Below are 26902 nucleotides of genomic sequence, written 5' to 3' on the forward strand. Positions count from 1 at the left end.
TTCTTTTGATGGATGCCAGTTTGAACCGCTGATAGGCCCTTAACTTCTTCCTCTGTGTGAATCTGAGCTGCACTAGCAGCTCGAGCATAATGCACCTGTTGCCGAGATGTTTGTAACCCATCTCCAGCTCATACGATCCACCCCTGTTTAAAATAACCACTTGACTAATGTACTTGCAGCACACACAGAACCTGAAGTCAAATATTCTCGCTTCCAGTGAGATACTTTGTTAGTTGGGTAATTGGTTCAGTAGTGACAATTACCTGTAGTGGATCGAACTGGTGTAAATGTATAGAATGATTTCCTTGAGAGCATAAGACTAATCCCAATAACCAACCACAACCACTGGAATAAACACTAACTTTGGAATCCGGAGTCGTGTGCTACTCATCTTGGAGCTCTTCAATGCGTTGTGAGGGGCAGTAAGCACTACATAAATGCAATTACAATACAATGAAATTCCAGTTGAACACCATTCCTTTTCCCTCCTGCCGATTCCACTTAAATAGGCTGACACCCACACCACCTCTTATATAGGAACTCTCCTCCACCAGGCTTGTGGCCCACACTGGTACCCCAAAAAAGTGTCAGTGTGAGCGGGAGCCCTATTTTGTGATTAGGAGAGAATACACCATGGGTTTGCCTCCAGATTATCTTCTTATTAAGACATAACTATTAAATGTCATAAGGTGGTGCAAATACGCATTATTGTGTTACAGAATTTCAATTTTTGTGCTGTAAAATGCCCTAAACCATGCTGCAATATCCTGGGGTGAGGGGGCTGTTCAGTTGGGCAACAGCTGGAATGTTGATGATAACAAGACCATGTCAGATTTCTGAATCAAAGCATACATAACAATCCTCATTTTTGTAACTATCTCCTGCTTGAACACAGTCACTTAAGTGCTTAAGATAGAATTGTTGTGATTCCATTTCGTTTTTTTTTAATCGATTTTTTAAAAGGTGAACACTTGTTTGTATTGTTTTTTTGCTATCTACTTGCTCCACATTCATGCAATTTCACACTGCCTTAGGATGCAGGATTTAATGTTACCCAGATCCGTAGTCCTTGTTTTAGGAACCTCATGAGGATTAAGAAAGAAAGTGTTCTTCCAGGATTCAAATCTGTATCTCACAATACACACATTGATTGATTAAACCACAAAACGTATCACTGTCTGTAGGTAGATATGTTAGAAGGCTGTTTGCCATCGACAAATACAATGCAGATGATGATAGAAATGAGTTTTATTTTGTAAAAAGTTATAAAATGAATATTGTACAAAAATAAAGTCTGTAGAGAACTTTGGTTGAATGACACAAATGACGGAGACATGTGAAGTAAAAACCGGTAGAGAAGTATGACTGTTTTCTTTGATACAGTTGGGAAAAATCACAAACTTTACCCTCTTTCTTTAGGAAACACAGTGTTAATTAATAAAGCCTGTTGGTGGCATGGTGCACATTTCTTTGGGCAGGCAGTCCACAACCAGTGAAGCAGCAATAAAGGGTTTATTACCAATGCACCAATTTGAATTAAAACCATTTAAACTGGTGTTGACTCCCTGTCTGACCCAATAATGTTGTTCTTGAAATCCTAATGGAAATTGTTGACCACTGTAACAAAGTTACTAATAAATTGGAAACATCAAGAAACGCATGTCAACAATCTTCTAGTATTGCAAACGTTATTGCACAAACTAGATCTTGCTAATGTGCCCTGACATTTTACAATGTTAGTTTACTATAAGTACAATGGAAATTATGAGTGGGGCGTTGTTTAAGAATACTGGAAATTCTTTCCTTGAAACCTAATAATATCCAGTAACTAGTATTAACAACACAAACCAGAATGGAGAAGTATGTTTGTAGGAGTTAATACTTAACAAAAATGTTAAATTGATGTTGTGGCTGACAGTCTAGGTGCACTTTGCGGCTCGCATTAACCATTTCCTAGCAGCAGAAAGAAGGCTATCTATGTTGAGCCAATTGCAAAGCAGTTAATATCCTCTGTGCACTTCTTTCTCTTACAAAGAAACACTACCCACCTTGTGTAGAAAGAATGGTTCTTAGTGGATGAGTAATATATTTGTGCCAAGTGGATCATGAAGTATTGCGTTGAATTGCCGACTCTCAAATCATTCTTTTACAAAGTTTTGTTTGCCTTCTGTAATCATTTAGAAATGTCCTGAATATTTTAGACAGAACGTTTGGAGGACTGATAGATTAGTCATAATGGTGAAAAGTCATCCATAATATACCATTGTATGTTGAATAACACATTGCTACAGCACACTGCAATGTGCTAGCCAGAATAGAGACTGGAAACAAATGTTCAGGTTTGGGAAATAATGTTACTAAATATGTATCTTGGGACGTTCTCAGTCAACCTTAGATCCATTTTCTTTGCAACAGCAAAGTTGTTTTTTGTTAGAAAGGTAAAGTGAGTGATTCTTTTGTTTTTTGTAAATGTTAACACTTGGATTCTTGTTCCCAGCTTAACGTTTGTGAACATGTTCCACTTTGGCACCTTTGAAGAAAGTCTTTAATAAATAAGATAAGAGAGAAGGTTCATAATTGGACTATAATAAATAACAATAACTTAAATCTCAATAAATATCTATTATATATTTATGAATCTGAATGGATGCATGGCATCAAATAGTCAAGTTTTGGTCTCAGTGACCAATCATAGATGTACTGTTATGCAAGAGAAATTAGTCTTTTTTGTAAACCAGAAGAAATGCCTAGTGTGTTGTGTAGCAGGATACACTAACTCCCCACTACACACAATGCTTAAAACCACAATGTCTTGTGAAGGGCAACAGTCCAGTGAGATCTCAGTACTTTACAATATTACCTGCAAAACTTCGAACAATTTCCTCAAACACTTTACAGGTGTCCCTCTCTTCATCCTGCCACAAATTAAACACTTAAGGCAAGTGGGTCTTGTTTATCCTTAAATGTGCTTGTTAAAGTAAAAAAACACTCTTTCTTATGTTTTGAAATGCCATCTTCAAAAAGAAAGAACCCTTTGATTTTAAATGTTGTTACGTTAAATCACCCCAGTAACAATTCTCATTGTAATGGCAAAAAGTGGTTGAAACAAAATGCTAAAGAATACAATACATAGTTGGTTGTGTTCAAGCCTATAAACTGATCTCACCATCCTCTTTGGTTAACCATGCCCAACGAAATGGTTAAAGCACATCCACCCATCCATCAATGCTGCCAGTCCAGCCATAAACAACTCTTAGTGACTTCTGTCCTATCCGTGGCTCTGTTTTCTGGCTATTTGTCCCCTGGAGGCTCCCATGTCGACTGCACTCCATCATCCTTGGTCCTCTTCTTCCTTCTCAGAAACCTCTTTTCTAGGAACCTGATCCCTCTCTTTGCACTACTCGCAGGAATGGAACTACACACTTTATTGTTGTGATATCAGCCCGTCAGACACATCCACATCTTCTTGCGGAATGTTGCCTTAATGTATGATAAACCAAATTATCATCTAAAAATGCAAGGTCATCATCAAAGGCGATGGGTCTGCAACAAGCCTGTTTCACTTTGTCATTTGCAAACTTTTTCTTTCTAGTTAAATTTTTTACTATTTGGTCATAGGTGGTCTCTGGAGCATTGCAGGTCCCACTGCAGTACCGAAATATGAGCTCCTCTTTGGTTTCATATCCCAGATCCAAGTCAGTCACGTTTAAATGGATTTCCTTTAAAACACAACCCCTGTTCTTGCGCCTTCTCTCTTTTCCTGTCTTTTTAGAGTAATTATCCATGTTTGCTGCTGCTGCTGCACTTTGTCGACTCCGCTCTCTTTTTGAAAGAGTTTGTCTGTTCGATGATCTCTTCAGTCTTTTAATGGTATCTTGGATATATTCCATCACATCGTCAAGCCGATCTGGATAGTGGTCAGGCATATTTGCTGCAAAATAAAATGATAAAATGTTGTATAACTGCTTGACAACTATAATCAGCATCAAACTTGGCTAATGAACAGTATATGATTCAGAATATCTTTACGTTTTTCCAGCAAATCCCATTAAAAGCCTGTGCACAACATCTAAATGCTTTTGGACAATTGTTTGAATAGGTTTGTTTGGGAAAAAAACACTTTTGTTATCAAGTGATTCTAGAAACAATTTATTAACAAGCATTTGCAATGCAACGGGTCTCGCGTTTGCTCATGTTCGAGCTGATAGCGTTGTAAACTCCTAACCCGACTTTTCACCTATCGGCAAAAGTGCATTTATGTACGTAAGCCGAAAAAGTGCATTTAACTATGTAAAGCCGAGCCTTCTGCCAAGCAAAATCGTGCTAGTAAATTAGAGAAAAAGTAGTCCGCGAGCCGGACAGAAAACAGCGAGCCTCGCATGTTTTCTGTACTTGGTAGATGCGCTCGAAGAGGGCTAGCCACCGGAATGTAGGCATGCCTTCGACTAAGGAAAGCAAGCAGATTTTAATAGGCAAGCCCACTAACCAATGAAAAACACTGACGTGACATCGACAGGGCTCCGAGCCCTTTTCTAAACCCTAAAGCGTCTTGCTGCGATGCGCGAGCGCAAGCAACGTAGGCTCGACCCTAAAAAGTAATACAACCAAAGATAGAAAAGAAACAGATGTAATTGTGGGAGGGAGAAGGTACGGGTGTAATAATGAGAGGGATGGAAAACATATAAAGGACCCCAACAGAGAATATCCTCCTTATCAATCTAGCAAAAGTATTTTTCAAACTTTATGCAAAATAAGGAGAAAGAAGAATGCCAGGTGGGAAATGAATAGACAGTAAGAGAGGACAATCAGTGTGAAAGGTGCTTAATGGGGAAGTTTTTATCATCAAAAAAGCTCACCAAACCAAACCAAAAGAAACTCAAACCCATTAATTAGATAATAATTTTATTTTGTTTCTTCACACTGTAATAACAACTTTCAAGCTAATTGTTTTCAAATCATTTGGGTAATAATGAGTTGTGATATAAATCATCACATTTTAATTATTAATACAGATTATGCACATAAAATATGGTGTGTAAAATAAATATAGTCATGAGACTGAGAACACTACTAACACCTCTAGACACAGCATGAAGGTGCCTAACAGAGCTGCAAGGCCATACTGATGGCAACGCAGTGGTGTACAAACCTCTGCTAGCAAAACACAGTGTCAAATGGAAAGTATAGGGTTTAAGATACCATGTCCATTGTCAACCCCTACTATATATTAGAATATGGCAAATGATACAACAGAATTGTGTCTACATTTTACCAAAAACAGCTTTTTTGCTTCTAAGCCCAGTGGAGTCTATCCCATTTGCTTTAGATTGTCCACCAGTGAGGGGTACTTCCCCAACACTCACCCATAAGTTGCAGAACATGGGGAACATTTTTAATCATATCTGACTTTGTGCCCCTCCCAAAAGTGTTAGCAAAATTTGTATTATGTCATACATATCCGTTTCAGTAGGTGTTCCTCCTCTTGTTCTTCACACTTGGGATAACTTGGTACTAGTTGTAGTAATTTGCTACACCGAGATAACTGAACAAATAAAAGTGAGATTCTAATACTTGACGAGACTCTGGTACATTTACCAACTGTCCAGATGCCAACTGTCAACTGCAAAAGCGAACAGTATTTAGTTCCTTTAAATACACGTGTTTTGGTGGGTGAGCCGTTCATTTGCGAGGTTCCAGAACCTGAAACCCTCAGAAGTGTACTGTCCAGAAAACCTTTCTAAATGCTGCATGCAGTGTATGAACATTGAAACATTGGGATTTCTACTGATAACAATGGAATGGCAGAGGGCTAATGATAGCTAGTATAGCCCTTCAGCTCCAGCACTGCAATATTTGTCTTGCTGTTTGTCCCTTCGTAATTTATGACATTCTATTCTCAGCGGATGGAAATATCTACTATCAGTATAGCCCTTCTGCCTAGTGCTGCACTGATCCCTAAGGCCTTCTCCATCTTTATAGGTGTGAGCCTGCAACAGAGGCCTCTAATTGGGTAGAAGTCCTCTATTTTTTTATAGGCCTTTGCCTGCAGCCCGGCTCTGTGACTTTCATTCAGGACATTTTATCAGCTGACATGTGAGTAGCTGACCAATGTGCAATCTCAAACCTCTGAGAGTAAATTGGAATATTTAACCAATGACAAAGTAACTGGTGTACCTTCTAATGGTAATTAGGCCAAAAGGTTGTATGTACTGTGGTCATAGATTGATGGGATATGTCACTACCGGCCAATAGCAAAAGGACTTAAACTTTAGCGCCCATCACACCTTTCTACCGTTGACATCAGAGCAGAGTACATTCAACTGTTCTTTATTCTTAGCTTATAGTAGTCCACTTTGATGTCACTACATCCCTGACTATCACATTCTAACTTACACCCCAACGCAGCATCAATTTCATTCTTTTCCCTGCATGGCAAGTACAGACTCATTCCATCAACATACCACTACCATCTTTTGGTCTAATTAACACTAGGACAGACCAGTTAAGGAGGCTTTGATCAAATAGTCTAGCTTACTCCTGGAATATTGAGAAAGTCTTTTGAGAAGAGTTGTCTGCTTTCATTGTAACTGATACTACAATCCTTACACTGGCTTTTGGAACCAACAATGAATAAATCCAACAAAAACCTGATTATTTGCACCTTGAATTTTAATGAAGGAAATATTTCAGGGTGTTCCAACCTTTTCTGTGATGAGAGCTACTTCTAATTGATGAAAATAGCCCTGAGCCATTAAGCACTTTGGAAAGTGTTGCTGTAGTCATCACATTAGAGACAATCACAACAGTGACCACTCCTAGCAGGATTACTAGAAGTGACCACCCAATACTGAGTGATACCAAAATATAATGTCCAGAAGATTTACTGACATAATATAATGAAGGTGCATATGTGGAGTTTAGAACGTAAATACAACTATACATGTAAATAAAACTATATTTATATATACTCACCTTCATGATATTGTGATAGTCTGTATTCTGGATACTAAATTTTGGCAGGATGATATATAAAATTGTATATTGTTGTTACTAGTCTAAGGCGACTACACTGATGTGCTACCATCCATTTGATAAAACAATAATAATATCTATAAACTTGAGTCAATTAACAAATGGACCCACACGGGCAATGGTTTTGTACTTTTAGATCTTTACTCCTTTTCACTGATTATGTGAAAGCAAGGTTGGGAATATTTTATACTATCATCGCTGAGCCACATCCAAAGGAGGCCAATTAACAAATCTCCTACAGGATTACTCCTACAGTGGAGTAGCTTTCTATAGATTTCTGGCTTTTTAGGGATTCACAAAGGATACTAGGAGTATTCTAGAAAATGTATGGCCTTGGTAGATTTCCTTGAGCACTTCAGTGCATAAAAGGTATACATGCATATGTTCCCAACATTGACAATTCAGTATAGATAAATGTTAACCGCTTTAGGAACACTATTAAATGTTTGTTAAGTGAACAGTCACCGAATGAGGCCATCATTGCACTAGAAACACAATATTAGAAGAGTTAATACTGAAAAAAAATGAGTGAAAACAAATGCATGAAAGAAGTTTGTGAATGCCAAAAAATTAACAAGTTTCTTGATATTCTTCAAATTTCGAAATATGCCACTGCCAAAAATTTCACCAATCGCGCTCCTAACCTTAAAATCATGATTGTAGCCATTCTGCCCCCTTGTTGAATTTCTGCATTCTTAAGTACACTTTTAAAAATTGAAATTCTGCCAATATTGACAAGATGATTGAAAGTGAAATTCTATTTTGGAAAGTGCTAGTTTTGCTTAAGTACAAAGCCTTTGTGAAGCCTTTGTGGATCTGCTGGAATATAGTTACCTCTGTTTAGGGTGAAATAAATTTGAGGGTGCTCCATCTACTGTCCGTTCCTCAATGACTAAGTACTTGGTTATTATTTTAATTTATATTGTAAATTTGTCCATTGTAATAATGTGATATCAGTTTGCAAATCAAAATCTATTCCCAGCACAAAAGTGAATTTAATGTAAGCATGTTTTGAAATCATATTATTTAAAACTGTAAAATTATATACTTAATATCTACTATCAATACCCAAAACAATAGATTTATATTTCCACAAAGCCCGGCTTACAGTTTACATTTTTACACACATTTATGCAAAGTGTGTTGAAAGTTTGTTCAACATTCTGAAGTATGCAATATGACCACTGTCTCTCACAAAGAGGCTGCTGCTCTTGCTTAGTATTTCTGCACATGTGAACTATGGTTATTGTCATCAGTAGTGAGCTTTGTTTAATATTCACTGAAGAAACTTTACTCAAAATGATCCCAAGGTTCTAAATTGAAACCTGAATGTGCGTGGCAGGACTTTCTTGATAATACATATATGTTACATACAAGCCAGGCCTAATTGTCTGTCAAGCATGAATGGCATGTGGGCCTGATTGAGTTTGGCGGAGGTGTTACTCTGTCACAAACGTGAACGATATCCCATCTGCTGTATTATGATTTTCATAGGCTATAATGGAATTGCCGACTTATATACTACTAACATAGCATGCAGTCTGTGCAAAGGGAATTGCCACCACTCTGAATAATCATAGTAATAACTCGCCAATTAGATGTCAGCTCTGTGTTATGAGGGTGGTACTGTCCCAGCCACAGCACTGTGTGGGCAGAGACAGGCACTGCTACTCTCAGTCTGCCTGCTCTGCCTCCGTGGCCTGGCTCTGACGGACAGTCCCACGTGAGCAGTAATACCCCTCAGCAGGGCCTTACTAGACAGCGGCCTTTACCACTTGTTTAGAAATTGGCCTACCTATAGTGCAACTTTAATGAATCACAAATTCACTGCTACCGAGCTGTATGTTTCTGTACCCCTGCCGATCATTGCTTCTGTCATATTCTCAGTATAGTTCTGCTCATCCGGGTTATCAGTTCATTCTTTACTAGTATATGAACACCTTATTTTTCTGCATACCACCTTTGATTCCTCTGAAGTCAAAAAGCTAACCAGAACAGCCTTTGTCAAATAAACAGCTTTCTGCATGTCAATGTGGCAAATGTGGTTATAGGGATTCATACTGTGTGTATGAGTTGCAGAGTTACCTGGAAGGAGCGGTAAAAATTGAAGTTTTTAATCCCTGTTAGACATAACAAATCAAGATGGTACGAACACCCAAAGCATGAACTGGCAGAATGTCACCCCAACTTCTGCTTCTAATTACTGCCAACCAATGTTGCACAAAACACCCCCAAGCATACCACACTTCACATCATCATCTCTCGCTGCATCTCTCATTACATGCCGAAACCACTCCAAGAATTATGGGAATGTCAAAAACTTGTATTCCAACTACTACTTAGCAAACCAAGAATAAGAACTTGCTAAAACAGCGCCAGCACACTGGAACATTTGCAGATATTTTTCTTCATTCTCGGTACACTTAGGGGTATATTTATACTCCGTTTGCGCCGAAATTGCGTCGTTTTTTTTTACGCAATTTCGACGCAAAACTAACTCCATATTTATACTTTGGCGTTAGACGCGTCTAGCGCCAAAGTTCATGGAGTTAGCGTCATTTTTTTGCGTGGACACCTTCCTTGCGTTAATGATATGCAAGGTAGGCGTTCCCGTCTTAAAAAATGACTGCGATGCATATGCGTCGTATTTATACTCCCGGGCAAAAATGACGCCCGGGAGTGGGCGGGTCTAAAAAACCCGCATTTGTGCCGGATTTTAGCGCCTGGGTCAGGGCAGGCGTTAAGGGACCTGTGGGCTCAGAATGAGCCCAGAGGTGCCCTCCCAAGCCCCCAGGGACACCCCCTGCCACCCTTGCCCACCCCAGGAGGACACCCAAGGATGGAGGGACCCACCCCAGGGACATTAATGTAAGTCCAGGTAAGTATTTTTTTTTAAAAAAAATTGTGGCATAGGGGGGCCTGATTTGTGCCCCCCTACATGCCACCATGCCCAATGACCATGCCCAGGGGACAGAGGTCCCCTGGGCATGGCCATTGGGCAAGGGGGCATGACTCCTGTCTTTGCTAAGACAGGAGTCATTTCAATGGGGGATGGGCGTCGTAAAAAAATGGCGCAAATCGGGTTGTGGCGAATTTTTTGCCTCAGCCTGACTTGCACCATTTCTGGACGCCCATACGCCATTTTCCCCCTACGCCGGCGCTGCCTGGTGTACGTTGTTTTTTTTAACGCACACCAGACAGCGCCGGCGGCTAACGCCGGCTAACGTCATTCAATAAATACGGCGCCCGCATGGCGCTTCAGAATGGCGTTAGCCGGCGCTAATTTTTTTTACGCAAAACTGCGTTGGCGCAGTTTTGCGTCAAAAAGTATAAATATGGGCCTGAGAATGAAAAAGACAGAGCTGGTCGTTGCCCAGTGCACAGTCCACTCCTCGATTTCGTATCACACCTGAGAAATACATTGATGGTCAAAAATGCAAACCATCATCTAGAAGCCTTTGTATCCAGCTGCCAAGACACTAATACAACAATACATCAGATCTTATGGATTTTGCTTTCATGCCAAATACTTCTGTTGTAGAAAATAAACATCACATTGAAACTGGATATAAGCATACAAAATCAGTGGCAGTAAGCTCTGTACGTTTGGTAATGACACCTCCATGCTGTGTGTGCAAGGCACAGTTTACTTTGTAAGGTGTAGAGACTTATTGGACTTTTGAGTTTGATGTCACCATTAAAATGTCAAGAATATAATACCAATAGCAGACACAGTAGTCTTATTTTTTAGGTACAGATGTGGTGGACAGCATTTAGTGTTATCTAATAAAGTACATACTAGAAAATAACTAGGCTAACTTGTGTAAACCAAAGAGGTGTGTGACTGCAGGTAAAAAGCATATATTTATAACTGAATTTCAACATAAAGAAAAAGAGAAGACATATCATTGTATAAAGGTATAGTCAAACATTAGCTGTGACAATTAGCCGTGGCCTTTTACCTCCCATAGTGCCATGTTATATGGGTAAACTGTTGTGACTAGTCGGTCTATTATAGGATATACATTTACTTATGGTAGTGTCAGTGGAATACATCTTGCAGATGTCAAATGATAAGTTTTCAAACTAAAATTGTTTCATGGCTGGCTGCAGCAAACATTATGATACCGTGTGTATAGACCCCAAATGTGTAATGTTGAGCACCACAGTGGTGAGTAAGTGTGGGTGGAAGGGCAAGATGCTGAAGTTTGTTGAGTCTCCTTAATTGTCTGAGGAAACGTCTGCACCCAGTAGTCCTGGGATGCCAGCTGGCACTTCATATTATACATGAAAGGTGTCATATGTCTCCTTAAGGGGTTCCCAGTGAAGAGAGGAAAAAAATCACAAATGGTAAACAAATCTCTTGCAATCTTGTAGCTCTTGAATGTAGATGAAGATTGATACAGAAGTTATTAGCAAGGCACCAAAATATCCCTGACATCAGGGAAGAGGAAAGAGCCAACAAAAATATCCAGTAGTGGCTGCAGTAGTAATTCCAACTGTGAGAACCGCAAATCAAGAGACAAAAAAGTACCAAGGGAGCAGAGAACATGGCACAAAATAAGGTAATAAATGTGTTGCGATCATCACATGTCTACACCTCCTTACATATGATTCAAGCAGGATCCGACATCGCAAGAAAATACTCTACTTCATCTTGTAGTTCTTTCACCGCCCTGCTCACACAATGGTATGCTTGGCCAGTGGATCACCTCCTCAGGTGACCGTGAGTACAAAACGCCAGTGCAGTCTTATCACAGAGGACCAAATGCTGAGCGCAGACCAGCATCAAGCAGCATGCTACCTCTCACTGTGTGTGAGGAGCTCACCATCTTCTCCTGGATGCCTGCTTCCTCCGGTAAACTTGCAGCACTGAGGTAACAATGTTTACATTCATAAATAATGATGCAGTCAAGTTTCAGTAATATTGCAGCAGCCAGATCTCAATACTGATGCATCCCTCAGGAAGGAGTGTTTTGAGTGCTTAGCCAAAGAGCGTGACACCTTAGCTAAATCCAGTCCATTAAAAACGAAATCTCACAGCTACGGCACTGCCACGTCTTGCCGTGCTGGCGTTTTGCATCGTGACCTTAATTTTCTCTAAAATAAATATTTTCTTCTCATAACTTAGCATGGGCATGTAGTCAATGAAAGAACGGTTAGAGAAAACTACCAGGACTATTGTTACACTTACCACAAATAATGTGCTAAAAATAGTGTAGATCATTTGACGCTAATAAGAACCCCTACACACATCAACACAATTAACAAAACCTTCACTTTAATCACATTGCTAATGATATCATTTAAATTATCACAACCAGCATGAGAACGGTACCATCGTAGTTAATTTTACAATTAAATTGTAATGTTTTTTCAAAAAAGATCTCCTCTGTCCTTCCCTTTGCCCCTTTCCTCTACTCTTTTCCATCCATTCTCATTTATTTTATCAGTACCTTAATCTATTATGAAGTCTACGATAGATCAACTGACTAAGGGGGTAATTCTGAGCTTGGCGGGCGGCGGGAGCCGCCCGCCAAGCGGGAACCGCCAGAATACCGCTACGCGGTCAAAAGACCGCCGCGGTTATTCTGAGTTTCCCGCTGGGCTGGCGGGCGACTGCCAGAAGGCCGCCCGCCAGCCCAGCGGGAAACCCCCTTCCATGAGGATGCCGGCTCCGAATGGAGCCGGCAGAGTGGAAAGGGTGCGACGGGTGCAGTTGCACCCGTCGCGATTTTCAGTGTCTGCTTGGCAGACACTGAAAATCTTGGTGGGGCCCTGTTAGGGGGCCCCGCGACACCCGTTACCGCCAGCCAGGTTCTGGCGGTCAAAACCGCCAGAGCCAGGCTGGCGGTAAGGGGGTCGGAATACCCATGGTGGCACCATGTGATCTCAGTAGAGTGTTGAGCTGGACGATTCTGTAACTGTGCCTTTAATTGAAATGATAATGGTTTTAAAAGTATTCTTATGTCCACTATATTTTTATTGAATGAAAGCTTTGCTCTGCGCCTCTCAGGTAAGCAGCGATGCCGTCCACTTTGCTAGTTCTTTTCCTTTCTATATCATCATGTAGCACAACTAGATGTCACTGAGGTAATAGTAGTTAAATTAAGCAAACCTATCGGTAGCATACCATTAGGGCGATTATATCCTATTGTTACTGACATCAGTGTTGTCCCATTATCTTCACACGAGGATAATGATTGCATTGGTATTATGGTATTACACTGCAACCCTTTGATTGGTCTTGGATTCGTTCCTTGGCGTTTTAGTCATCCTGAGTTCCTTGGGATGGACAGGATAGGAGGATTTAAAGATTATGCAGTTTTGCTCTCCTGTTCAGTGTTTAGATATGCTCTTCCGTGTCTTTTAGCTGAGATTATGGAATGATTGACAAATGCATCTTTCTGTACCCTATGTTTGCTTTAGGTTATAAGTAGAATCAATGCTTTTTAGGGTTGAATACACTTTTTCAAGTGGGGAAGGGAGGCATCTTTACACTGTTTAGGTGAAGGTCCTCTGAAACTTTCCGTGGCTAATGTGGCAAATCAAAGAAGATATTTGTAGGATATGGATAAACAATCTCTTTTGATGTATGTTCCTACCAAGGGAAAAGCCAGAAAAATAAAATACCCTTTTTCCTTGCCCCAAGTAGCTCTGAGTATAGGGGTGGGAAAGGTGAATCCGGCAGTTGTTTAGATGATTGCTCCACCTAGGGAATTCTAAAAAGTCCTAAATTTGCTTCCGACTTAATTTTCTGAGTGAATAAATGGCTTTTTTTAGTAGTCTGTGGATGCTGGATTTACGGCCGGATGCACAGAAGAGACTGGTCATAATATGAGTGGTGTGGAATACACACTGCCTGATGACTTGGGAAGGGAAAACGTGGAGTTAATGACATTTATGATTTTTAATGTTTTTGCTTCTGTCAGTCTTTTTGTCACTCCTTTTCTCTTTTTTGTCTTTTCCCATCTTTCTTTCCTTCTGTTTTCCATCCTTTCTGTACTTTTTTCCATCCACTCATCAATCTATTCATTCATCCATCTGTCTTTTCAGTGCACTCATCCAACCATCTCTTCCTCTTAATTTGTATCCATTCTTCCTTATCTGCATCCTTTTCCTTTCTTGCTTTTTCATTCATAATCCATCTTTCCATCGATTCATACTTCTCTGCATTCATCCTTTCTCCATCCATCTGCCATCCTCACTCCTCTCCATCTGTCACTCCCTCTATCCATCTCTCCATCTTCCTTCTATCCATTCCTCCACCCTCCCCTATTCATCTATCTATCTATCCATTTTCAACCTATCCATCCATCCTCTGTCCATCCTTCTCTTCATCATCCCTCCATTCTCCTGTTTATGGATGTCTTTGCATCCACCCGTTCTTCCATTTTTTCTTCATTTCTCTCCACTTCTCCTTCCATTTGACTTCAAGAGGTCGATTTTATGACTTTCTTTAATATTGCAGTCTCCAATCAAAGTTAAAGGAGTCAAAAATCACAACCTAAATGTTTTATGTTATATTGAACTGCCCATTGTTGACATCTCCCTCCCTCATCCCCGGTTCAAGACGCGACAGTGGGGGGTGGGGTTTAAGACACCCCTAATTTGTATTGGTATATTTGTGCTTTTTTAAAACATCCCAATATATTTTAAAGGGGCTAGTGTAAAGGCTGTTGTATGGAAGGAATCTTCAGGGACTTGGGGCCTTTTCTGGGGCTATAAGAAGGGTTGTTGACTAGCAGATGGCAAGCAATGCCACTGGTAATTTGTGTGCCTTTTGTTAGTTTTTTTAAGTGGCCTGTGAAAAAGGATAGTATGTTGTTTCCGGAGATGAAGCCTATGTCATGTCTTAGATCTCATTTTTAGGTCGAGTGCGCAAGCGCTTTGTCCTGTTGTAAGTAATGTGGGCTTTTAACCATGACCAGCGCACACTCATCACTTTCACTCATTTGTGGGCTTGCCTTTCAAAAATCCTTTATCATCATTGGTTAATGCTTTATGTTTGTTGCTCCTTGGGTCAGTTTAGTTACCGCTTTGCAGACTGCCCCTGTTACATGGATATTTGCATGATTGCATGTATGTTTGACTGCGAGCAAACATATTTTTCTTTATGTGTCTCTCATTCGCGCTCAAGGGGGCCATGGCGCTTTGAATTGGCTCACTTATGTCAACTGTATTACCTTTCATTTTCAATTTATGTGGCAAGAAAAGTCCAGTTAGGAATTTACAGCGCTAATAGCTTTAACTAGAGCAAATGCGAGACCCATTGCATTGCAGATGCTTGTTGGAAAGGTTGTAAGTTGAGGTCCTAAACACTACTACAGTATGGCCATAAAACTGGTCTGTCCTGCATTAATATTTTGAAGGTGGATTGTTACATCTAGCAGTATAGTCTTCCCAGTGTGGTCTTTAGCAGCGCAGTCTCTTGTTACTGTCTTGGTCTGAAACCTTATGGCCATTCACCCATTAGGTAGGTTTGACCTGGACCTTTAGTCATATGGTTAGATATTTTTGTAGACGTTTGAATAACAACATAATTTTGGATATGGGTGGTAGACTAAGGGATGAGTGTGCGTTTCTCTATGACTAAAGAAAGCGCCTTTTAGTAGAGGACAGTGGATTCATGGCTGGATGCACAGGAGAGACTGGTCATAATATGAGTGGTGTAGAGTATATACTGCTTGATGACTTGGGAAAGGCAGGAATGGAGTTCATGACATTTAGGATTGTGGCTATTTCTGCTGCTTTGTAGAGAGAGAGTGGAAGTTGAAGTTCGTGATGTGTGCTCATGTAACTAAAATGGCCTCTTTCTTGTACCGCACATCCAACTTTATATCTAAAAAATGGGTAAAAACGGTGGAGTTCATGCAGAACTCAATGTCAGAATATTATTAAGATTCAAGCTTCGTCATTATAAAACTTTAACCAGAGGCGAAGTCTGCGTTTTTGGAAATTTACTACATTTGCATCTGAATCCATCATCAACTGAATAATCTGCTCTTTCAGAAATAAAATATTTCTTTCTCATAATCGAGCATATTTTAGAAATCTACAGACAGCATGTGGAACAGAATACTACTTTCAAAATCCTGGGATAGTTATTTCATACGTTTCGGCTGTTCATCTCTTTATTCGTCATTTCAAAGGTGTAGATCTCTATCCTGATCAGATTATTGTATCTCATAGAGGCCCTGAAAGATTGTAACTATGTTTTGTATTTAATCTTTAGTAGAAAATATAGATATTGAATATAACATTTTTTTTTGTTTTAAATACTCTTTTCAGCAAGCACTAGAAGTTAGGATCACTTAAAAACCTGAGATTCAGATAATAAACGCCGGGTGTACATAGAAATTCCTGACCAGGGAAATATAAACGTCAAACTAATGTTCCACAAGCACCATTTTTATTGGCGATTTAAAAGTTTTTTTATTGTTCAATCTAGGTTTCTGCTTTCTGTGCAGGATTTATAATCTCAAAACGATTTGGGTGCATTTGTTGTGTTTGAAGTCTTCATTTTAAAATCTGTCTTAGTGGGGCATTAAGATAACAGTTTTACTGGCATGCAGTACTGCTGTTTATGCGCACAAAATACCTCCCAGAATGATTCCCCAAGAGACCCATTTTAAAGCATACATAGGATTTACAGAATCAAGTTTTTTTTTTTTACTGCAGGAAAACTCATAGACTCTGCTAAATCTACATTGTTTTCATCTGCGGTGTACCCCAGGGTTCGTTCCTCAGCCCGACCCTCTTTAACGTCTACATGGCCCTGCTCGCTAACATCGCCCGATCCCACAACCTCAACATCATCTCATACGCCGACGACACCCAGCTGATCCTCTCCCTCAGCAGGGACTCCGCCAAGACCAACCTCCATGAAGGAAGGAAGGCCATCGCTGAATGGATGAAGAGCAGCTGCCTCAAACTCAATTCCGACAAGATGGAAGTTCCCATCTTTGGCTCCACCCCCTCCACATGGGATGACTCCTGGTGGCCTGCCACTCTCGGAAGCGCTCCGACTCCCACCGACCACGCACGCAACCTAGGATTCATATTGGACCGCTCATTATCCATGACCCAGCAAGTCAACGCCATCTCCTCCTCCGGCTTCAATACCCTCCGCATGCTCTGAAAGATCTACAAATGGATACCGACCGAAACCAGAAGAATAGTCACCCAAGCCCTCGTAAGCAGCAAGCTGGACTACGGCAATGCCCTCTATGCAGGAACCACGGCAAAACTCCAGAAGAAGCTGCAACGCATCCAGAACGCCTCAGCACGCCTCATCCTGGACATCCCCTGCCCCTGCCACATCACAGACTGCCTGAAAAACCTGCACTGGCTCCCAGTCAACAAGAGAATAACCTTAAAACTCCTCACCCACATTCACAAAGCACTGAACAACACCGGACCAGAATACCTCAACAGATGACTCTCTTTCTACACCCCGACCCGGCATCTCCGCTCTGCCAACCTCGCCCTCGCAACCGTCCCACACGTCCGCAGAACTACAACCGGCGGTAGATCATTCTTGCACCTCGCCACCAAAATGTGGAACATTCTTCCCACCCACCTGCGCCAGACCAAAGACCTCCTTACCTTCAGGAAACTTCTCAAGACCTGGCTGTTCGAGCAGTAGCAGCACCCCTCCCTTTCCCTCTCCCCTCCTCAGCACCTTGAGACCCTCACGGGTGAGTAGTGCGCTTTACAAATTCCTGATTTATTGATTGATTCTTTCTTCAGAAGACTTGTAACGTTCTTTAAAACGCCTTCACAAATCAATAACTAATAAAAGAAAATCTGTAAAGCTCAAGTCTCTGTCATGTCTGATGAGTGCAGCTGTGTGTCTAAATGCACCTTATATATGTAAACGTACCAAAGAAAGCACACCACAAACTAATTTTACTGACATACATTGTATAATTTACCTTTTCTATGCTGCGGAATGGATTCACACATGATCCGAAATTTAGCAGTGCTGCTGCTTGGCTCGAGTGGCTTTGTTTATATGTTATGACTGCACACTTTCACATAAAAAGAGACTTTCTCAGGAGTTTAGGTGGACAGCAGCAGCAGCGCTCTGACTAAGGTGATTGCGGAGCATGGTATCAATCCTGTGGCCTTACTATGAGGGGGTGCAAAGGGAAGCAGCAATGGGTGATGTGTGGATGGGTTGTTGATGATTTCGGAGTCTGAGGAGTTTACTCACAGGAAAGTGTGGTGGCTTCAGAGCAAATGGAGATCAAAGGTGTTTTGCAGCGGGAACATTGCATATCTGGAATTCGATATTTAGCAGAATGGGCTGTGGGGAAAGTTATATTGACTGTTGTTACCACTTTGTGGTCAGAAGCCAGTCTGCAAGTTTAGTACAGGATGGGAATGTAGGCAAAGTGATGTTCATATTACTTTTAATTATACGTCCCATCTGACAAGGGCTTTTGCACGCCGTATCAAAAATATTACCATTTGCCTTACTTTTGGTTTGTAACATTCACTGTATATATAGTGCAGTGGAGAATCGGTATGTGTATGTGGATTGTCTCGATAACATCTGGGCTTTGGAAGATAAATACTGAATATGGATCTAGAGAAAGGTCTTTAACTGGCAGAAAAACGGACAGACTCAATGGACTTATATATATATATTTCTCTATATCTATAGATATATATACATATACTACAACTCCAAGTTGTAGTATAACATATGTTACATATACATATACTACAACTCCAAGTTGTAGTATAACATATGTTACATATACATATAACATATGTTGCCGAGGCTTTTTACAACCTGACATATAAATCCTGTAAGCATTTCCAATCTGCTACATTGGAGGATTTTACACTTTTTCAATAATAAATTTGGTACTTCTTATAGAGCCTGATTTCTTTTTTTTTTATCCATAAATTTACTCCAGTGGGAACACTCTTATTTTGTGAATTTGAAAGGATGTTGGAGTTTACGTGGGAAGATGCAACAGGCACAGCCTTTCATGAACGGTTCCTCGGAGGCCAAATCATGTTCACTTGTGTAAGGATCATAAATGTAACTCTAAGCAAGTGTGGCTACTTCACAATAGCGCTTGCAATTTCTTTTTTTCCCCTACTGGGAAAAATAATTTTCTGTAGAGAGGCTCTTTCCCCACTACCACCAGCAGTTTTTGGAGGGGTATCCATTTTCATCTTTGATACAGATTAACTCCTTCCTTTGACAGAAGTAAATATGCAACCATATCCATGGTGGGAAATAGAGGTTTGTGGGTGTTCACCTACTTTCCAAAGTATCCCTACTCTAGAATGGCCACTCCTTTTCCTGTGAACAGAATTGCTCAGAGGTATTATTTTTCGATATTGATGTAAAATTAAATGTTGATAAACTGGTTTAAATTTAAAAGTATAAATTCACACTCTGGGATGTTCACACCCCATCCCTGTGGGCTAATTTGCTCATACATATAATATTTTACCATAGTGGTGTAATATCAAATCTAAGTGATGTTGAGCATGTAAATTCAACTTTTGTGAACACCAAACGTGAACTTACACTTGTAAATTATGCCATTTGAGCACATGTTCAACTTAAATGTGCAAATGTCTTTGTGAATTGAGCACGTGCTACCGCCCCCATCCTTACAGAGGGTTTAATTTCACAGAGAAACCAAAGGAACACGAAAATGCAACAAAATTAGCCGTGTAACGAATAATATTGTTGAGGGGACCATCACAACGTTGGTTATATGGTTTTAACATTGTAGCCACAGGACTATTCATTTTTATGCTTTTGCTTTTTGTATTTGTTTGTTTTGCCTTGTTTGACCATTGCTCCAAAAAATCATTTCAAGTCGTGGCATTGCACCTTTAGGGGAATGCTGGTCAAACTTCTTTTCAACAAAAACATTACAAACTCTGAAATGCTATAAGTGTATACCCACTCGAGGATTATCTTTGCTTTGAAGATTTCCTTGATAATGTGTGACGCCAGGGGCAAAATGGGGGTCAAAGAGATACCTGTCAGTGGAAATCAATGAGGGACAGGACATCAAAGATGCCGAGGTCAGTCCGCCTTTTAATGATTAATATTGTCCTGCTCATTGCCTTATTCAGCGACCTGCCAAGGAAAGAGAAAAGACAGTGTGTGTCTATTATTTGGCGGAGGAGACCTGTAGAATCTGACACTGCCCGGGTATCACCTGTCCTGCCAGCGAGGTGAAGTGTTATGTAACCTGCCGGCCGCACCCTACTGGGCCATCTTTGGACATATCAGATGGAGCCCGCTGCACTGGTAACACAACACCCTCCCCATCACCAAGCACCTCGCGTGTTGAGCCAGAGATGCCCAGTTCCTAGCAATGCAGCGAGCACAGGGTCAGGGACACTGGAAAGGGTTCCTTACTTAGAAAATAGTTCTAATACACTGAGCACTGCCCTAATGGCCGCAAAAAGAAATGGAGCAAACTGTTGCAGCCACTCAATAAGTAACATTTCATGCGTAACCCATTCTGGGCTGTTTTGCTCCATTTATTTTTGCAGTGCTTTACTGTTTTGCAAAGACAAGATACGGTGATCTTTACTGGTGCAAAACTGCTCTGACAGCTACAAAAAATGGAGCAAAAATAGCTTAGCGGCGCTAATTAGGCAATTTCTCTGTCTATTTTCGCTATCATCATTAATGCATATAAAAGACTAGATCACTTAAACTAACTGCCCAGTGTGGGACTACATTGCACCAAGGTACTACTTAGGATAATATTACATATTGTGAGGGCATGCGATTTTCTTCCTTGTTTGCAGTGTTTCGTGTTGCTTTGCTACAATAAAAACATTGCCCCAATCTTGTCTCTATAAAACCATAAAGAACCGGAAAAATAAATGAAGCAAAACAGCACAATATGGGCTATGATGCTTAAAAGCACTACCCAGTCCGCTTAAAGGGGCCATCCAGTGAATGATGTCACAATACCCCGCTGACATCACCAAACAAAGTAGCATTCTAGACAGCCTTTTGTTGGGGGTTGTTTGAGATGCAGGACTGGGTAAAGAGCGCTCCTGAAAGTATTGTGGATGTGTACATTCAGAAATGGGGATAGACGACTTTTACCATCAGGGCCCTAAAAGGTTTCACAAGAGAATTTTAAATACATTGTACAGTAGGTTCAGGATGAAAGTAAACGCGTAATAATGTACCAGTAGGATAGCTCAGTGAGTCACGTGCTGAGATCTGAGTGCAGCCAGCCGTCACTGGATCGGCCCCCAGCAAGGCCTTTCCCTCTTCCAAATGTGATAACTTGTGTATCGCTGAAGTGGGTGACACCTGTTATTAGCAGAGCTACAAGGCGGTAAGCCACTGGTACCAAACGGTATATTTAAAGAAAAGGGTTATGAAAGCAGGCATCGAAAGTTATGTAATATGACAATGGTCTTAGAAAACAGTCGCATGACTCTTCCTGCCTCAGCAGAACCATCTGTTGCTAGTGGAATAGCCAATGCACTGGGTGAAGGTCGCCCAGCGAATCTGTACAAGTCCCTTTGAATTGCATACCATGTACTCCAAGGAATCAGACCAAAGTCAGACAACAGATATTGCAAAGTTACCAGCCCAAGCGAAGCCTTTCATCTGCTTTGGTTTGAGACTCTTCAATGGTACATGTTTCATGGGAGAAAGATACCTCTTTCTCAGTCCAAACTGTGAAACTCTTTACCAGGTCACACGTTGAAAGTACAGTAAGGTCTAAAAACTTGGCTGTGTCCCCTCCTCAGGACTAGAAGCACTTTCTACTCGTCCAGTAGGCTTCTGGAAAATACTACTCAACTTGGTCCACTGGAGAGCTTTTAAACATGGCTTCTGTCTCCAGGACCAGACTTGCTCAGTCCTCAGGACTATATCCATCCAGACATGGAATCAGGGAGGCCTGCCAGGCTATGCATGAAATGTGCTCTTTCTGTAGGATCTTAAACACATCTCGTGACACATGCGTGCTTAGCTTTAGCGACAAATGCACCATGGAGAGATTGGAGCTTTTCTCTAGCCCTCACACATCACACCCACATGGGACACCTTCCACGCATGCACATTCTAAACACATGTACAAGCTCTGTGCAGAAAACAATCCCAGATAAGGCACCAAAGCTATGACATCACACCACACCAGACGCGGTTGTGCGGTACACCAATACCAAATAATGATATAAAAGGCAAACAAAATATGAACTATTCTTGTATAACCTGTCTGTCCTGCTTTAAGGTAAGCAACATGACTGAGCACAACACAAACACAGAAGCTTAGTTTAGGGGCTCATAACCTTGTGGTATTGTGGTGCGGTAATGCTGCACCTAAGAAATACTGAAACAGTGCAGTATTTACCAGGAGTGGTATAACGTACCATTTCAAGTCTTGTATCTAAGAAGTTGGTATGATGCGGCAGTGCTATGAAATGTTCCTCTATTCTGAGGTGTGGATGTCGGAATGTTGCATGTATTTTCCCACCTGAATAAGCCACGTTTCACCAGGTAACAATGGTGCAGTGGAAGTTCTGCAGTGTGCAGTAACTCCTGCACATTTCGGAATCCTAGTTTGGGTTCAAACTCGCATTTTCGCCTGGATTGGGATTTCTGCAGGAGAGAATGAAGATTTTAGAGCTGGGTGGTAATAGAAAATATTCTGATAGGTGCTAAATCTAGAGGGGAGACCATCAGTGGAATTTTTCCCACAATACTATGTGTGGTTGAGTTCAGTATACCAGTGGACAAGACTTTCTGACGGAAGAATAAGGATTTGACATTACCGCCCAATCAGGCCCAAAGTTTTTTTTAATTCGGTTACCTGTTTGTGTGGCTTCTAGGTGGGGGTGCCTGGACCTGCAGTCCCCGGCCCTCCGTAAGGCCTAGTGCAGGTGCCATGCCCCTTACAGACACACAGCTTGCTTGACTTTATTGTGAGAACCCTATGAATACTTTTGATAGAGGCGAATTACAGCCACATTACCATCTATATAATAATTAGCTCTTGGGTATCATTTTCGTTGCTTGTCTCCGAGCAAGGACCACACTGGTGCAAAGCGTTTAATCTTTGCACTAAGTTCAACAAACCTCAAACTTCAGTGCTTCTGCAAACCTGTTCAGCCTTTCTAGCTTGAGAGTCTTTCATGGTAACCTATGAGGGAGGGCCACGGCCCAGGAAACATTGTTCCTGCTTTGTTGTAGTTCCCTTAATGCGTTTTAATGGCTTTAGTGAACTTCAAAGCACAGTGCAAGGGAAACAAAGCAACCTTTCCATGGCTTTTTTGGTCCTTACTCTGCGGTTTCTTGGGTTATTTCTGTCCTTTCTCTGGCTGTGATTGCTTGCGACTGCAGCGAGGAGAGGATATGCTTTTCAGCTCCAGGGGTTGAAGTGTTTCTGAATTGTGTTGATGTCTTACTGGCCAGTTTGTGTTTATTTGTTTCGCTGCATTTTATATAGCGCTTAGACCTCGTGGGTGCTGTTGTGGTGAAACCTTACTGCCGATGATGCTCTGCATCGATGTAGTGTTGCATAGCTGTCACTGTATTATAATTACCACTGAGAAGAATTACCGCCGCTGGAAATACCACTGCATCGAGTCTGATGTAAGTGCTCTGATTTCAGGGAGGGGTAGTGGTAGCTGCAGGTAGGGGTAGTAGTTGGGCTTTGTTCTAGGGGTAGTAGCAGGTAGGCTAAGGGATAATGTTACCTAGAGGTAAGGATTGTGTTAATTAGGCTTAATTGTAGGGTTAGTATTTAGGTTTAGGAGTATAGGGCTATGGCTAGAGTATTGGGTCGTTTTTGGCTAGAACCCAGGGTATTAGGGTTAATAGCAATCTTACAGGTGGGATTGGGGTACGCTTATATTTGGGCTTGAAGCTGGGGCAGTTTTGTGTTTAGGGAAGCCTTTGGATTACGTTTAGAGTTAGAGTAGAGGGCGCACTTAGTCTTAGGGTGAAGTTTATGGTTAGGATTAGAGCTAGAGAGGCTAGGGTGACGTTGAGTTTAGGTGTACGGTTTAGATTAGGGTTATGGCTAGAGAAAGGGGAGAAACTTGGTGTTTGTGTTAGGGGAACTTTGGGTTAGGTGAAGGATTGTGGGTAGTGTTGACTTTAGGGTTAGCCATCAGATTAGGTTGTGGGTTATGGTAGAGGATAGGTCATATTTTGGGGCCGCGCTTATTAGTAGGCTTACCAAGTGACTACCTGTAGTGTCACCCAGTTAAGGGTTTGCATTTAACAACGTATGCATTTTGGCAGTTGCAATCTCGGTTCTTAACAACTGGCCTTCTACAGTTAATATCAGTCACAATGATCTGCGGCCTTTGACTAACCGGTCCGTAGATACTAGAGAAGTAGAGCAGTGGTTCCCAACCTGTGGTCCGGGGACCCCTGGGGGTCCGCGAAGCTTTCTCAGGGGGTCCGCGAGAGCCTAGAAAATTAAAAAATATTAATAAATATTGACAAATTAGGTCCCCAACTTCCAGTAATGACTCAGTCGGGGGTCCCCGGATTCCCAGGATGATTCAGTGGGGGTCCCTGGGTTCCATTAATGTTAAAGTGGGGGTCCACAGAAATCAAAAGGTTGGGAACCACTGAAGTAGAGGATGCAAGTGCCCGGCAGAATATGAACCCTTTGGCAGTGTTCAAAGAATTGTTCTGATCGTGTACACCCTTTATGAATCACAAAGCAAGGGAAATGATACACTAAGCTCTGTCAGAAGTAAATAGACACATCGGTTAAGGTATCACTGGCTTATAGGACCACTTTGTTACCGTGAATGTAATCTGCTTTCGTTTAATAACTAAATTAATTCTGGGAGCTCTACTCTTGTTTTTCTTATTTTTAGCTAATTGCAATTAAACTGATGTGTATAATGAAAGGCTAGAACTGAGAACATGGGAACCCGACTGGTATCATGGAGTCACCTGGTAGCTCGTATATATTGGCTTCCTAAAAAAGTCTAATATTTTATACAGCTAATGTCAAATCTGTTGGCATATTTGACCAAGAAACCAGACAAACATTAAAAAGCAGCATGAATTCAGTGAAAGTCGAGTAGACCTCCAGATACCTCGGCCTCTAAATATAGCAATACTACCGGTACTGAAATGATGGGACAGTATACATCCGAATGCCATTATCCTACATTTCAATTATTTTAATGCAACACTCTTAAAGGTGGGTAGGACTATTGGTAAATAGAAGGAAATGCACAGAGATGCTTGGCTTCGAAATGGTGTAAAGGCTAGATAGGTGTCCATTCCCCTTATAACTGAATCAGTTTACAGTCCTGGGCTTTTGTATGTCAACTTAGTGCACTCTTGGTCTTGTGGACTTCGTTGGCACTAATTACTGTATCCCCCCCACCAATAGCAATGACTTGTAAGTGGCAAGCCCAGAACTGGATATACCATGTCCATGATGACATGGAGTTATTGCCACCCTGTAGAACTGAGCTTTTATCAATCTTGACATGTGAGGACATGAGTTCCACCCTCCCATCCATTCAGATAATGTCATCTTAAGAGTTTTAGGAGCTGCCAGGCAAGAAGTATTTTGGGGGCCCTTGTACAGAACAAATCTGAAATATAGTACCCCTTTCCAGATAATTCAAGCCCCCAGTGATGCCAAACAACAATAAATGATATGTTAAACTTAAACAGGGTCACACAAGAACAGATGAAATATGTATTGATCGTGACACCATAAATCTTTTAGATTACACAGGGTAGAGAGACTAAGTCAAGGTTAGAGGTAGGCAAAGGGAGAGATGTTTAAGAAAGCAATATAGGATAGAAGGAGGTCAAACAGAGAGAAAGTTACATTTTCAAGGGGACCCCTTTGGAAGGTGAGGTCTCTGGACAGTTTCCCACCTTGCTCATGCCATAAAACGTCTCTACTTTCAGATGCCATTCCTCTGTCCTACTCTCTCAGTCTACCTCTGAGCAGTGCACCAGTTTTGCCTCCCACCCATTTGTAAATCAAGTGTTTCTTACTGTGGGAGGGGGCAGCCTTGCGCGCCAGGCCGGGTGGTGGATCTCCAGGAAGCTTCGGGAACAGCGGGGAGATCTGGCGCTCCTTTTCCTTCTCAGACTCTTGCAGGATCGGTGGCTTCTTAGCGGCTTCCCAACTTGCTGGCAGAGGAGAGTTCGAGACCGAGCTCAGCAGCAACACGCAGACAGCCACCACAGCCCATAACTTCATCTTAGATCAGCTTCCAAGAGAGGGACCTTCCCAGCGCCAATAAGAGAGGGAAAAGAAAACACATTACAAACCCAGACGAGAATGACTGCTGGACACAGTCAGCTCACATTTCCGCTTCGTCCTATCTGCTGCCGATAACATACGCTTGCATGCAGTGCTTTAAATGGAAAAATAGAAGTGCAGGTACTCTGTGATAGAGTACCTGCTTGTTTCCGAGAAGTGCCTCACACAAATCACAACAAATGGGGGTCGGAACATATAAGCTGAGCACCACCATGCAAGGTAGAGGGGTTTGTATCGATCCGGTTGTTTTTTTTAATGCTGTTGGGGAACTTTACCTCTCACAGTTTGACACTTAAAGGCCTTGCATGAACAATTTTTGCCATCATTTTGGGCCACATTGGATTACAGGCCCATATTTCTGATCCCCGTATCCTAAACCCAGGAGGTCCATGTGGTGAAAAGGGGGGATCAGTTCCTGAAAGGGAGGTTTAGTGATGGTTACCCAAGACCAACCACAGAGGGTTTTCAAGGATGTTACTGGCACTCGAGTATGATGGCAAGGTTTTTATCTTAGTTTATCATTTTTAGGGGCCATGGTAAAGCTTTAGATCTCTTGACCATTCTGGCTTAGCCATAATAAAACTGTGAGA

The 26902-nt window shown here is 41.4% G+C and overlaps 1 protein-coding gene across 1 annotated transcript in view; it reads right to left on the reverse strand.

The window, feature by feature from the left end:
* Positions 1–1230: 1230 nt before the first annotated feature.
* The window catches only part of GDNF (glial cell derived neurotrophic factor), a 48393-nt gene continuing 22721 nt past the window's right edge, over positions 1231–26902 (reverse strand). The window contains exons 2-3 of the mRNA XM_069221259.1: positions 26042–26275; positions 1231–3931 (exon numbers count right to left, since the gene is read on the reverse strand). Of these exons, the coding sequence (XP_069077360.1) occupies positions 3447–3931; positions 26042–26249 (693 nt within the window). The 5' untranslated portion in view covers positions 26250–26275 and the 3' untranslated portion in view covers positions 1231–3446. The remainder of the gene's footprint in view (positions 3932–26041; positions 26276–26902) is intronic.

The sequence above is a fragment of the Pleurodeles waltl genome, chromosome 1_1 (genome assembly GCF_031143425.1).
Source record: "Pleurodeles waltl isolate 20211129_DDA chromosome 1_1, aPleWal1.hap1.20221129, whole genome shotgun sequence".
Classification (NCBI taxonomy): Eukaryota; Metazoa; Chordata; class Amphibia; order Caudata; family Salamandridae; genus Pleurodeles; species Pleurodeles waltl.